At 43.3% G+C, this 12,580-nt stretch overlaps 1 protein-coding gene across 2 annotated transcripts in view; it reads right to left on the bottom strand.

Moving 5' to 3' along the window:
* The window catches only part of KDM4B (lysine demethylase 4B), a 203,598-nt gene that overhangs the window by 19,156 nt on the left and 171,862 nt on the right, over positions 1 to 12,580 (bottom strand). For both annotated transcript variants that reach the window (XM_035119108.2, XM_035119112.2), the window contains exon 14: positions 918 to 1,131. In XM_035119108.2, the coding sequence (XP_034974999.2) occupies positions 918 to 1,131 (214 nt within the window). The remainder of the gene's footprint in view (positions 1 to 917; positions 1,132 to 12,580) is intronic.

Raw genomic sequence — 12,580 nt, 5'->3', positions numbered from 1 at the left:
CGTGTATTGGAAAAAATTGTAATGCTTTACAATTTTTTATGTGGTGTAAGCCATCCAGAGTGGCTGGGGAAACCCATCCAGATGGGCAGGGTATAAATAACAACAACAACCAACAACAACGATTCGAGTCGCAGTAGTCATAACGCTCCCAAAGAACAGGCAACACAGTGTGAAATGCTGCTCGTGTTCACTGACAGCCAGCCTGAGCAGACAGGTAAGGGGTGGCAGGGTATAGCTTCAAGAAATAATTGAGCCAAATTCACAGAGAAGAAACAAGGCAGCAGAAGGAAAAATGCTCATGGTTGACGAACATTTAACCAGAGGTCAGAAGGACAATCAGTTGAAGACAAAAGAGTGACATCAAGTTACAGGATGGGAGAAGGAGCATAGTGTTAAGTGGCAGAGCACTTGCTCTGCAGGCAGAAGATCACAGGGTTGGTTCCTGGCATATCCATTTGGAAATATCAGGTAGAAAGTGCAATCACAGAATTGTAGAGTTGGAAGGGATCCCGAGGGTCTTCTCGTCCAACTCCTTTGCATTACAGGAAACAAGACCTCTCTGTGTCTACAACCACAGTAGATCAACCTGGGCTATGTGGACAAACCTGATCTAAGGCAGCTTTCGATGCCTCTGTGCTTGGGAGATTGGCTGAGGGAGGAGACAATGAAACCCAGAAAAAGGCAGTTCTAAGCATGCACAGACCACCTTGGAAATCTACATCCCTCCCAGGGATGCTCTCAGGTGGCTGTTCTTACCAGACAACCTGTGCTGCAGCAACAGGTGGAGGGTGTTTTTCTCCAATGCAATGCTGCAAGGCAGAGGGGGAAGGATCAGCAGAAGTTCTGATGCCACAAAGAAGGAAGGAAGGGCCGGGCCCGAAATGCAACCACAACAGTGAATCTCAGCGCAGACTTACTGGCATGGACCTGCAGGCAGCACTTGGAACAGGAAATCAAGGGGCTGCTTCCATCCTCTCCGATGTAGGAGTTGGAAGGGAGAGGTTCTGTGTTTTCGCCACTTGAGGTGAAGCACATCTCAGGAATCAGAGGCTTGGTCTTCTGCTCGTATTTCAGAGGTGGCTGGAGCGAGGAACTTTCTCCAGGGGCGATTGGGGCTCTCTTTTTTTCCAACTGCAAGGAGGAGAAAAAATAGACCCTCAAATTACTGAGTAGAGCTTGCTCATCATCCAGAGAGTCTGGAAAGCAATTATACAGAAAAGCCAACCTCTGATGATCACATTATCAGCCCCCCTTTGCTTTACAGTTCGTTCCCTTTTGCCATGGAAATGATGCAACTGATTCGATTTACACGACTTATCTGTCTCATTCACCATATACTCAAAGGCCTGGGTTCAGATGTAATGGAAAGCCCGTTTCCCCCTATGTGAACGAGTTGCAGTGAGCCTCGAGTTCACATGTTCACATCTCTTCTCTTTTGCAGCTACAAGGAGATGGGAAACGCTTGATAACCATTTTAAACAAGTTCTAGTTCCCCATGCCGCCTCGGCAGAACTACTCGGGGATCTTCAGTTTGTTTAAACTCTGGTTAGAGAGACGTCAAGATCAAACTATGGTCTCATGATCTGGTTTACTCACTAACCAGCTGAGCTCAGGTGTAAATCTCAAAGAATGCAGAAAACCTGCCCACAACTATCCCTGGGGTGGGGGTGGGGGTGGGTGGCTTCAAACCACCAATCTTCTAGTTGACAGCCAGACGCACTGACCCATTGCCCCTCAGGAAGCTGTGGTTTGGTTGAATCTCCTTTATTCCAGTCACAAGGAGATAGGACAGGAAGCGAGCTAAACTGGGGCAAAAATCGGTTTTATTTTCATGCGGGTCAAAGACACACACACACCTGCACGTGCATTTGCATACACACACAGGCTCCTCTGAAGGCTTCACCCGGGGCAAAAAACCCAGCTGGCGCACCCCCCACCCCACCTGCCCGGCCAGCTATGGCACCAGCTAAATGACACAGTGGGGAAATTCACATTGGAGGAAAACATGGTTTTCATTGAGAACTGAATTGAGCTGAAGTGACTCACATTGAAAAACTAAAAGAATACAAACAACTTAAAAATCCTGTAAAGTTGTGTGTCAGTTTAACATGGAATTCTAATTGACGTGACATTTCTTAAACTAAGTAGTAGCCCCACCCAGTGGCAGAGGAAGAGGACTGCGGGGGGAGCACACCGCCCTCGGCAGCGCGATCCTGATGGGGTCCCATCGCGGCTGCCCCCCGCCCATGCTGCAGGCGGTGTGCCACGCCCTCAAGACGCGCACCACGTTCCTGTGGGTGGCACGCCACGCCCCTGGGACATGCGCCAGCACGCCCGCCTGCTCTCCCCCCCCCCCCCGTGCCAGAGCATAAAGCTCCGCCACGGGCCCCACCCAATGGTGCAGTCGTGGGGGAGAGGATGCAAACAGTTTAGCACATCTTCTTGGTGCCAGACCTATGAGAAGCTGCAGCTGACACATCCCCCAATTTCAGTGGAACCATTGAAAAAAATCATGGGTTCATGGTAGCCGGAGGATGAGCTGCAGATAAAGAGTATGGGGAAGGAGGTGGGGAGGAGGAGAAGGAAAAGGACATGGTAGCTTTTGTAGGAGATGGATGGGCAAGGGAGGAAGCATGAAAAGGGGTCGGATGGAGAAGCTGGGTGGGCAGATCCAGTAATGAGCCTTCAGGGAGGAGACAGAGGAATGAGCAATCAAGCAGGCTTAATCAGGGGCAGTGTCTCATTAGACTTGAGAAACATCAATTCAACACTTCATATGGATTAGCTAGCCCTGTAACTACCTTGGTGGCGGGGCAGTGAAATGGTGTAGAGTCCAGGAGGGTTCTTGCCTCCATTTCAGTGTCTGCTACGCCACAACGAGGCAAGACAAAGGAAAACAGAACTTGTTTGGGGCAGGTTTTGCTTTCTGTCCTTGAGAAAAAAATGAATTTATTTCAAGCGAATGAGAGGAGAGAAAGGAACCACTGCTCATCCCACAAGAACAGTGAAGCTATGAGTCACATTTGTTGCTATTTTCCTTTCCCCAAAGGGATCTGTATCACCCAAATGCACCAGTTGCCAAACATCCTTTGAAAAGGGTTTTTGGGGAAGGGATGGAAGAGACAGAGATGCATAAGGAGACACACTAAAAGCAAGACTCATCGTTCCTTCCCCACTTCCTTGCAACTGTCTCCTGCTCTTTCAGGAGGATTCTCTCTCCAGAAGGGCACCTCAAGGCTTCTGGTAGCAAAACCAGCACCAAGGAACAAAGGATTAAACAGAGCCAAGTCTCCTTATAAGTTCACTGCAGAGCAGCACCATGCACTGCTATGGAGACACACTCCATTGTCCGACAGCAGGGGAGATCAGGAAAGTTCTCATGCCCCCCCAACAACACACTTTCACTGCGAAACTTTGCTTTTAAATATTGTCTACCCATGTGCAAAGGGTGACCTTTGTAAGGTGGGCACAAACTGAGGTCAGCATTGGGAGAACCATCAATTCATTATGAAGAAACCGAAGCCCCAGCAGCAAACATGAAATCCCATGTCCCTTTACTGACTAACACAGATATGTATTGTTTTGTCTGATTACAAAAACTCCCACAAACAAACCCCTTCTCAGGAAAATATAACAATAGCATGCACAATTTTGTTAAACCACCCAGAGTCCCATCTTGACTCGAAAGTTCTCGAGAAAGTTCTCAAAGCTGCCTCTCGGTAGCTCGATAAGGGTTGGTAAGAATGTCCACTGTCATCTCCTTGGTTTGGCAATAGGCCAATTCAACAAGTCCATTTTTATCGTGTTGCACACACAGTGCTACTCAACCCTAATGTGCTTGGTTCTCATGTAGAATTTCTTGCTCTACGACAGCTTAAAACAGCTCTGATTGTCTTCAATCAAATACGCTTCTTCAGCTCCAAACCAAAGTCCATAGTCAGTTGGCTGATTCAGGCCAGTTCTCTGCATGCTTCAGTTGCAGCTACATAATCTTAACTCTATGGTAGACAAAGCTACATTTCTGCTTATAACTGTCCGAAGAAATGGATCATTTCCAAACAAAAAGAGGAACCCACCTGTTGACTTGTAATCCTTAGTGTCTCCTGCCAATTCAGCATCCGTGTAACCTACTAGTTATGGATTGCAATCAGCTGGCAGCTTAAGTTTACAATTCCTGGTTCCTTTTAGGTATCTGGCAACTCTCTTCACAACAGTCCAATCCATCCTGGTGGGGGCACTCACTTTCCTATTCAGGATTTCCACTGCATTTGCAATGTCTGGTCTCATTGTCATGGTCAGGTATAAAAGTTTCCCTATTGCTGACCTGTACTGGTTGTTGTCAGGCAAGAGTTTAGATTCATTTGGAAGTCAGTAATCCTTGGTATGGTTACTGGGTTGGCTTCTTGTAGATTTAGGCTGTCAAGCAATTCAATGGCCACCTGCTTTTGGCTTAGAAGATAAGATCCATCATCCTTTCTTTCAATTTGGACACCCAGGTAATAGGAAACTTTCCCAAGATTTTTCACCTTCACATCCTTGGCTAAGTGCCTCATGACTTGGAAATTGTCTTGGAATTTTTTAGTTGTATGATCAAGTCGTCCACAAATGCCAAAACATAAGAAAATTGTCCGTTTTTGCATTTGGAGTACAAACACTTGTTGACCTCGCGTATACCCTGGCTGTTTGAGCATGTTGTGTCACTTCTCCCTCTATGCGTTTGCAGCTTGTTTCATTCCATACACCCTATTTGAAGCCTGCATACTAGATGAACTTCCTTTGGCTTGACGAAACCTTTGAGCTGTCCTTTGAGATTCTGCCATGCAAAAATGCAATTTCTATATGTCTCACGTCCATTTGTTTAGAAGCTAGTATGCTTAAAAGCAGTTTAATGGCGGTGTACCTCACCACAGGTGCAAAACTATCATCCAAGTCCTCTCCATACATTTACGAGTAGCCTTTTGCTACAAGTCTTGCTTTGTAGTGCTCAACCTTCCCTTCTGCACCCTGCCTCACCTTGAATACTCACTTGCTTCCAATTGTCTTCTTCCCAAGCAGCAGCTTGGTGAGGGTCCAGGTCTTGTTCTGTTGCATCAAACTCCTCCTGTGCAGCATCCTTCCACAGGCAAGCTTCAGTGGCCAGGTGGAAGGTTGTAGGGGGCATGCCAACCTTGCAATGTAGGATGGTCATGGAGCCAGGATACCTTTGTTGGGTCTCAATTAGCGTCTGAACTCTGGGCTCTGCAGCCACACCTGCATCCTCATCACCCTCCTGTTTAGGCATCTCGTCATCAGTCTCCATCTCATCCCTTCTGGCAGTAGTGCTACTTTGAATCTGCTCCTCTGCTTTTTCCTCCTGTTCATCATCTGTGCCAGGTGGTGTGGTAGCAGAAGGCAGATATGAACTGTTATATATCATTCAGGAAAGTATATGAGGTCTTGTGTGTCTTCCTCGGACTGCTCAGAATTATCTATTACCGCTCCTCTCTTATCAGCTCTGCTGGGCTCATCAAAATGAACCATATGTCTTGCGCTGACCTTTCCTGTTCTTAAGTCCATAACTCTGTAACCAGGCAAAAACGTTCCTTTGGTTGACTGACATCCAATGCCCTTTTAAAATGTGTTGGAGTGGGGGTTATTCGGTTGTTTTTGTTTTGATTATGTATTTTGGGTTTCTATATTGTGATTTTATCCTATGAACAGCCCCGAGACCTATAGGGTGCTATAAAAATCTCCTCCTCCTCCTCCTCCTCCTCCTCCTCCTCCTCCTCCTCCTCCTCCTCCTCCTCCTCCTCCTCCTCCCCTTCTTCTTCTTCTTCTTCTTCTTCTTCTTCTTCTTCTTCTTCTTCCTCCTCCTCCTCCTCCTCCTCCTTCCACCAAGCATGAAAATATGTTGCAGGGTTCCCACACCTTCATCAAATGCGGGAATAGGGGTTTATTGTTTTTGTTTAAAATTTCATTTTTCATCTTCTCATTTTTTAAATATTTTAACAGAAAAAACTTAGGTCTTTACATAATCAATCCACATTTCTCCCCTTTCTGCAGTTACTTAGCTTAAATCTTTTTGTTACTGCATATCCAGTTCAAACCTCTTTACTAATATTCCCTTTTAATTATTTCTTACTGTACGTTTATGTCAATCCTTTGTTTACAACGCATCTTCAAATAGTCAGTAATTCCCGGACTTCCGGTCTGCCGCGCTGGAAAATGGAGGCGCAGAAACCTCGCGCTGCGAGGTTTCTGGCACCGCGGAGGGGGGGGAAATCCGCGGGGGCACGCGGATCCCCGTAAATACCCCTGGTTGAGCGTCCAGGGGGCAAATTTTGCCTGGCGGAGCTCCAGATTGCGACTCCTCAGCTGCCCAGGAAGCCCGCAAGAGCCCCTGAGAGCCAGCCGAGTGGCAGTCGCGGGAGCCATTTTAGGCATACCATCGTTACCTCCAAGAAGCGAAGCTCCGAGCCTCCAACCTGCAGGCGGTGGATTCTTCCTGAAAAAGTTACGATCTGGACGAAGTAAGTTGAAACCAATCAATTTGAAACAAGAATTTGGTAGTGGGAGGCGGAGATTAAAAAGGGAAGTCATCTCCCCCCGATTGAGTAACTAAAGATCGCAGCAAGCTAGAAAACCCAGAAATGCTGTAAAAAGAGCTTTTTCCTGAGGCAGAGTAAAGGAAAAAGTAAGCGGTGTATTTATCTCTGCAAAAGACTGAGATCCAGCATGAGAAAAGCCCCCTGCGAGCCTGGAGTCGGGTCAAAGGAAAGATCAGTCAGTTTGCTGATTAACGTTACAATACAAAGGAATGTGTCTGGCTGAATGTGAGAGACTGAGAGCTGTAAACAGTGAAAGAGGATTTGTTTTGCCTTGAGGCTGCTCAGTATTGACTCTGAGGAAAAGAAGGAGTAAAGAGAGAGATTTTGACCAAGTGGGACTGGATTCTTGGCTTTTTGCCTATTTGTTCACTTTTCATATATATTGGACTAAAATTTCAACTTCACGGCCGGTCTGTTCAAAGATGGAGGAGGTTTCAGACAAAGGAATAGGAGAGAAGGTTCCAGAGAGTGGACAGGAAGTCACACAGTGGGACTTAATATTGGCAACAATTTTGGATCTTACTAAGCAAGTGAGCATCTCCAAGCTTGATGTAAACTTTCTGAGAGAAGAGACTGTCGAGACATTTGTTTTTGACTGTAAAACACAGGACCCAACAGATATAGAAGACCAGGAGAAGGGAGAAGAAAAAAGATTGGAAGATCAGGACTGTGCTGGAGTGACGTATGTAAAAAACATAGAAGAGGAGAAAGATAATACTGAAGGACAATCTGCTGAACCAATGGATTTATTACCTGAAAAGAATACTGTTCTACTGGTGGGAGGGGTGGAACAGGGAGGGAAAGTAGGAGAAAACACTGTTTCACTGGTGAGAGAAGTGAAACAGGAGAGGGTAAAAGCAAAAAAGCACCCCAAAAAAGAGGTTGGGAAAATCAGCGCCCCGGTGAGAGAGGGGAGGACACAAACAGTTGGGGGGCAGAAAGAGGATGAAAAGGTGCAAAGATACAAAATGATGGGATTACAGAAGTGGGGGGCAAGAGTTCGGCAAAAGTTGGTATGGGACAGACTAGGGGTGGGTTGAGAGGTCTTGGATTATTTGGTATTGTCTGAAATAATATGGTCTGATCTCGGAATGTATTAAGGATTGTATGAAGAACCTGGCTGATTCATCTGGAGACTTCGATTCCAGGGAAGGGGGGGTGGGAACTTTGTTGTGTGGGTGGAAGTAAATGGGTAATAAATTAGGATGTGAATCTTATATATTTTTGGGTAAGGGAAAGAGACTAGGGATTAGATAATAATAATTTTGGAGAGAGGATGTTAAGAGAAAAGAGGTTAAAGTACAAGGAGAATGGATAATAGCAATGAAAAAGATGAAAAAGTTGAAATTTAGAAAAAAAAATGTGAAGTTAGAATGGGAAAATGCGAGAACTATTTTTAACAATAAGAACTCAAGAAGGGGAAATGAGGAAGTCTGAATCTGTTTTTGTTTTTTGTTTTTTGTTTTGTTTTTTTTGCCGTTTTTTTCTATGTATTTTACTTTTTTCTTTTTTCTTGTATTTCTTGTTAAAATCTAATAAAAATTATATTAAAAAAAACAAATAGTCAGTAATTCCCCCCCATTCTGTTTTAAAAAGTCTCTCTTCTTGGTTTCTTATTCTTCCAGTAAGGCTCACCATTTCTGCATACTCCATCAATTTTATCTGCAAGTCTTCCTTCACTGTAATTGTTTCCTCTTTCCATCTCTGGGCATAAACCATTCGGGCAGCCATAGTAGCGTACATAAATATATATTATTCCTATTCTTTGGGTACCTCTCCACCAATTATACCTAAAAGAAAAGCTTCTGGTTTTTTTTTAACAAAAGTGATCTTCAACATTTTTTTCAACTCATTATAAACCATTTCCCAGAAAGCTTTTGCTACCTTACATGACCACATTTGGAAAAAGGTACCCCACTTCTCTTTACATTTTCAACAGATATTGGATTCAGACTTACGCATTTTTGCTAATTTACCAGGAGTCAGATACCATCTATACATAATTTTCATTTAATTTTATTTTATCGCATCACACGCCGTAAATTTCAAATCCACATTCCGCAATCTTTCCCATGCTGCCAATTCAATATTATGTCCTATATACATTGCCCAGAAGGGTTTATTGTTTTTGGCTAGATGAACCAGAGTACAATGCCACCTGAGAATGACCTTCAGAGAAGGTGAAGAAGTTTGGATTTGATATCCCGCTTTATCACTACCTGAAGGAGTCTTAAGCAGCTAACATTCTCCTTTCCCTTCCTCCCCCACAACAAACACTCTGTGAGGTGAGTGGGGCTGAGAAACTTCAGAGAAGTGTGACTAGCCCAAAGTCACCCAGCAGCTGCATGTGGAGGAGCGGAGACGCTAACATGGTTCGCCAGATTACGAGTCTACCGCTCTTAACCACTACACCACACTGGCTCTCAGGTCCTCCATATGCCACCCCACTCAATGACATTAATTTCTTTGCATTCACCATATAGTGTTCTGCAAGTATACTATAGATCAATGAAACCAATATACTTTGGTTTCAATATACTTTGATTCAAATATTGTGAGGGAATGAAAACCTTCCCCTTTCTTCTACATGTTTTGCAAATGAGCAGCACTGGAGAAGTTGAAGCCAATTAGGATGTAGGTATTTTAGCTTTCCCTTTAGCCTTTCTTTCATTTTTGCTTTGTCTTTGTATATTAGGTCTCGAATTCTATACATGCCTGTTTTCCCATTCTTTATATTCCCAATATTTGTCTTCTTGTATAAAGGTGGGATGGTCTAGAAAGGGAATTAATGGAGATGGTTCAGTGGCCAACGTTTTCCTTTGATTTTTCCATGTCACCACTGCTGTTTTTAGAAAAGGGTTATCAATTCCCTTTATCACCAAATCTGATAGCATGGAAGGGAAAAGTTCAATTTTGTGCCTAATCAGTGGAATTAGTGATTTAATTTGAAATGCCACATAGCAGAATTGTAAGTTTGGCATTCCAAGTCCTCCCTTAGATCTATGTTTATACACCATGTTGGAACTAATATGCATTTGTTTACCCAGCATTTTCCATTTTCGAATTGCACACAGAAACTTTTTCTGTCCAAGGTGGACACACTAAGCATGTTGCAGTTCAACATGCAACATTCTCTGTCAATTGATTGCTTAGCTTGTAATTTAAGATTCCTGAACTTGCACTAGATATCCTTATGGGAATATTGCAATCCATTGATGGGTTAATATTGTTAATACCTCCAAAGAAATTATTATCATAACTCACGTGCAAAGAACACCCAAATCAGTTAACTGTCTATTTGATTTTGTGTCATAACTGTTTACTGTTAGATTCTTTTCTTGCAAAAGACAACACTTTTTCTTTGCTCCCCTTATTTTGGCTTGCTTGCTTAAATGCAGGGAATTTTCCTGAATTAAAGGCTTCAAAAAATCTGGATATGTGTCCCTCTTTGTTGCACTTGAAGCAAACCATTTTTCTGGTTGTAGCCTTGGCTCTCCTTTGGGACACATAATTGAGTCACTGCGTCTTACACTGCTAGCTGAAGAGTTTGCTCTTTTTTTCCACATATTCCTCTTTTGGGTGCCAAATCACATTTCCTAGTGTTAAGTTTGGCTTATAACCCATGAGAGTTGCAATTGTTTGAAATTTAGGTCCTGGTGTCCCCAGGAAATAGCAAACTTTCTGTTCCTCATCCAATATGTATTGTGAAATTTCTAGCTTTTCAATAATTGATAGGAACATTGTCACGTGACTGTTGGTCCTTCTTGGATTCAAGCTTTAAATTAAATAAATATGCCACCCAGGCATGCTTGCTAATCAAATGCTTTTTGCAAATTTTCAATCATCTGAGCTGATATGTCACCTCTCTTTGCGTGAACCATTTGGGCACCTGAAATACCATCCAGAATGATAGACACTGCCAATATATTCTGCTGCTCTCACTCCTCTTGAGGCTCTATCCTCACTGGATTTCTCTTTCTCAATATATTCTAAAATACCTTTCATATCAAATTTGGCTTCTAATCATTTTTTACACTGGATGAAATTGCTTTGTGCAAGCTTAGGTAATTTGAAGCTTTCTTCAACAAGAGAATTCCTACTAGCCATTTTAGAAAAATCAAAAAAGAATTTTTTTTTGAAAAACTGCCAAAAATAGAACATTCTCAAAATCTCCGAAAGCAAAGTAAAATTATCTAAGCCTATTTCCTAAAAATCTGAAACAAAAACCAAAAAGCCAAAATCCTTAAAAGGAAAATAAATATCTTTTTATGTTGCTGCTCTGCATTGGAAGAGCAGGTCGAGAAAGGAAGGGTGTGTGTTAGTCCTCTCACAACAGAAACAAAAGCACCATGTGGCAACTAGGAAGTAAAACACACAAAAAATGTTTTTCTGGTTAAAAATCACTTTTGAAAACCAAAAACTCTGCAAAATACTCTTACAACTATTGTCCTTAACTCTGTCATTTACTAACTAGCATAGATATGTATTGTTATACTTACTCTGGCAGCTTCCGGACTGGATGGCTGCAGTGCACTGTCCTGCACAGTACAAAATGCAGCTGCTAGAGTATTAACTGGGACCAGTCAATGGGCAAGCAGCAAGACCTCTGCTGGCTCCTTCAAAGTGCCTTGAACCAGTCTTTCCCTGCATGATCATCTCTAGATGCTGTTGGACTCCCAACTCCCATAAACATGGCTAATGGTCAGTGATGATGGGATCAGTAGTCAAACGACATATCGGTGGCACCAGGCTGGGAAGGGCTACACAACTTGGGACCTGTTAATCTACCAAAGTGTTTGCCTCTACATCAAGCCAACAAGCACTGCAGTAATCTTTGGAAGCATCTGAGGTGAAGCAGGTAGCAACCAGAGAGAGGGTCTTTTTTATGTGGCTACTCGGCTTATGGAATTCTCTCTTTGGGAGTCTTGCCTGACACCTATGTACATATCTTTTTAGCACCGAGCAGAGATCTTTTCATTTTCCATTGCTTTTATTTCCTGAGGAGTTATAGCCACTGGTTTTATTCAACTTATTTACCCATTGTCATTTATTGGCTATTTATGATTTTTTATTGTAAGCTTGTCTGTCAGTCACTGAGCTGAAGGGTGGCACAGAAATCCAATAAATAAAATGCAAGTGTTGTCTTCCTAGATCACATTGACAGTCCATCTATTCTAGCTCCTGTTCCCAGCAGTGGCCAACCAGAGGTCTCAAGAGAGCTCACAAGAGGAACATAAAAACACTTTGTTTACACCCTGCATTTGGTTCCTTGAAGTGTCCTGAGGTTTTTTGGCCAGGCTGGGATGGGGGGGTGGATAGTGGCCCTCATGACTTAGGAGATTTCTTACAGTAGATATGCCTTTCCTCCTTGCAGCTTGCCTCCTGCAACCCATTTCCCTGCAATGTGTTATGATGTGGGAAGCGGGGGAAACACTGGGTGTTTCCAGTTCTGTTAATCAATGAAGCTTGGACTGTGTCCAGAAAACACACACAAATATTATATAAAAATTCATTCAGTAGCACCTTAAAGACCAACTAAGTTTATATTTTGGTATGAGCTTTCGTGTGCATGCACACTTCTTCAGATACACTAGAAACAGAAGTGTCAGACCCTATATATATACAGAGGGTGGGGGGGGGTGGGAATGGGAGATGGGCTGATGGGAGTGGTAAACCTGTAGATGGGTGTTAATGGCTGCTGATGGCTGCAATTAGTCCTGGGCTGAGGTGCTAAAGAAAGCTTGATCATGCATAATGAGATAAGAATCCGATATCTCTATTCATCCCAGGTGCTTCCATGGTTTTAAGCTTGGTAATGATTTCCAATTCAGCAACTTCCCTTTCCAGTCTGTTCCTGAAATTTCTCTGTAATAAAACAGCTGCTTTGAGATCTTGTATAGAATGTCCTGGGAGATTGAAGTGTTCTCCTACTGGTTTTTCAGTCTTATGGTTCCTGATGTCAGATTTATGTCCATTTATCCTTTGGCGTAGGG

The sequence above is a fragment of the Zootoca vivipara genome, chromosome 6 (genome assembly GCF_963506605.1).
Source record: "Zootoca vivipara chromosome 6, rZooViv1.1, whole genome shotgun sequence".
In the NCBI taxonomy this organism is placed as follows: domain Eukaryota; kingdom Metazoa; phylum Chordata; class Lepidosauria; order Squamata; family Lacertidae; genus Zootoca; species Zootoca vivipara.
Note: the sequence above shows the minus strand (reverse complement) of the source record. Positions and strands in the feature narration are given on the sequence as shown.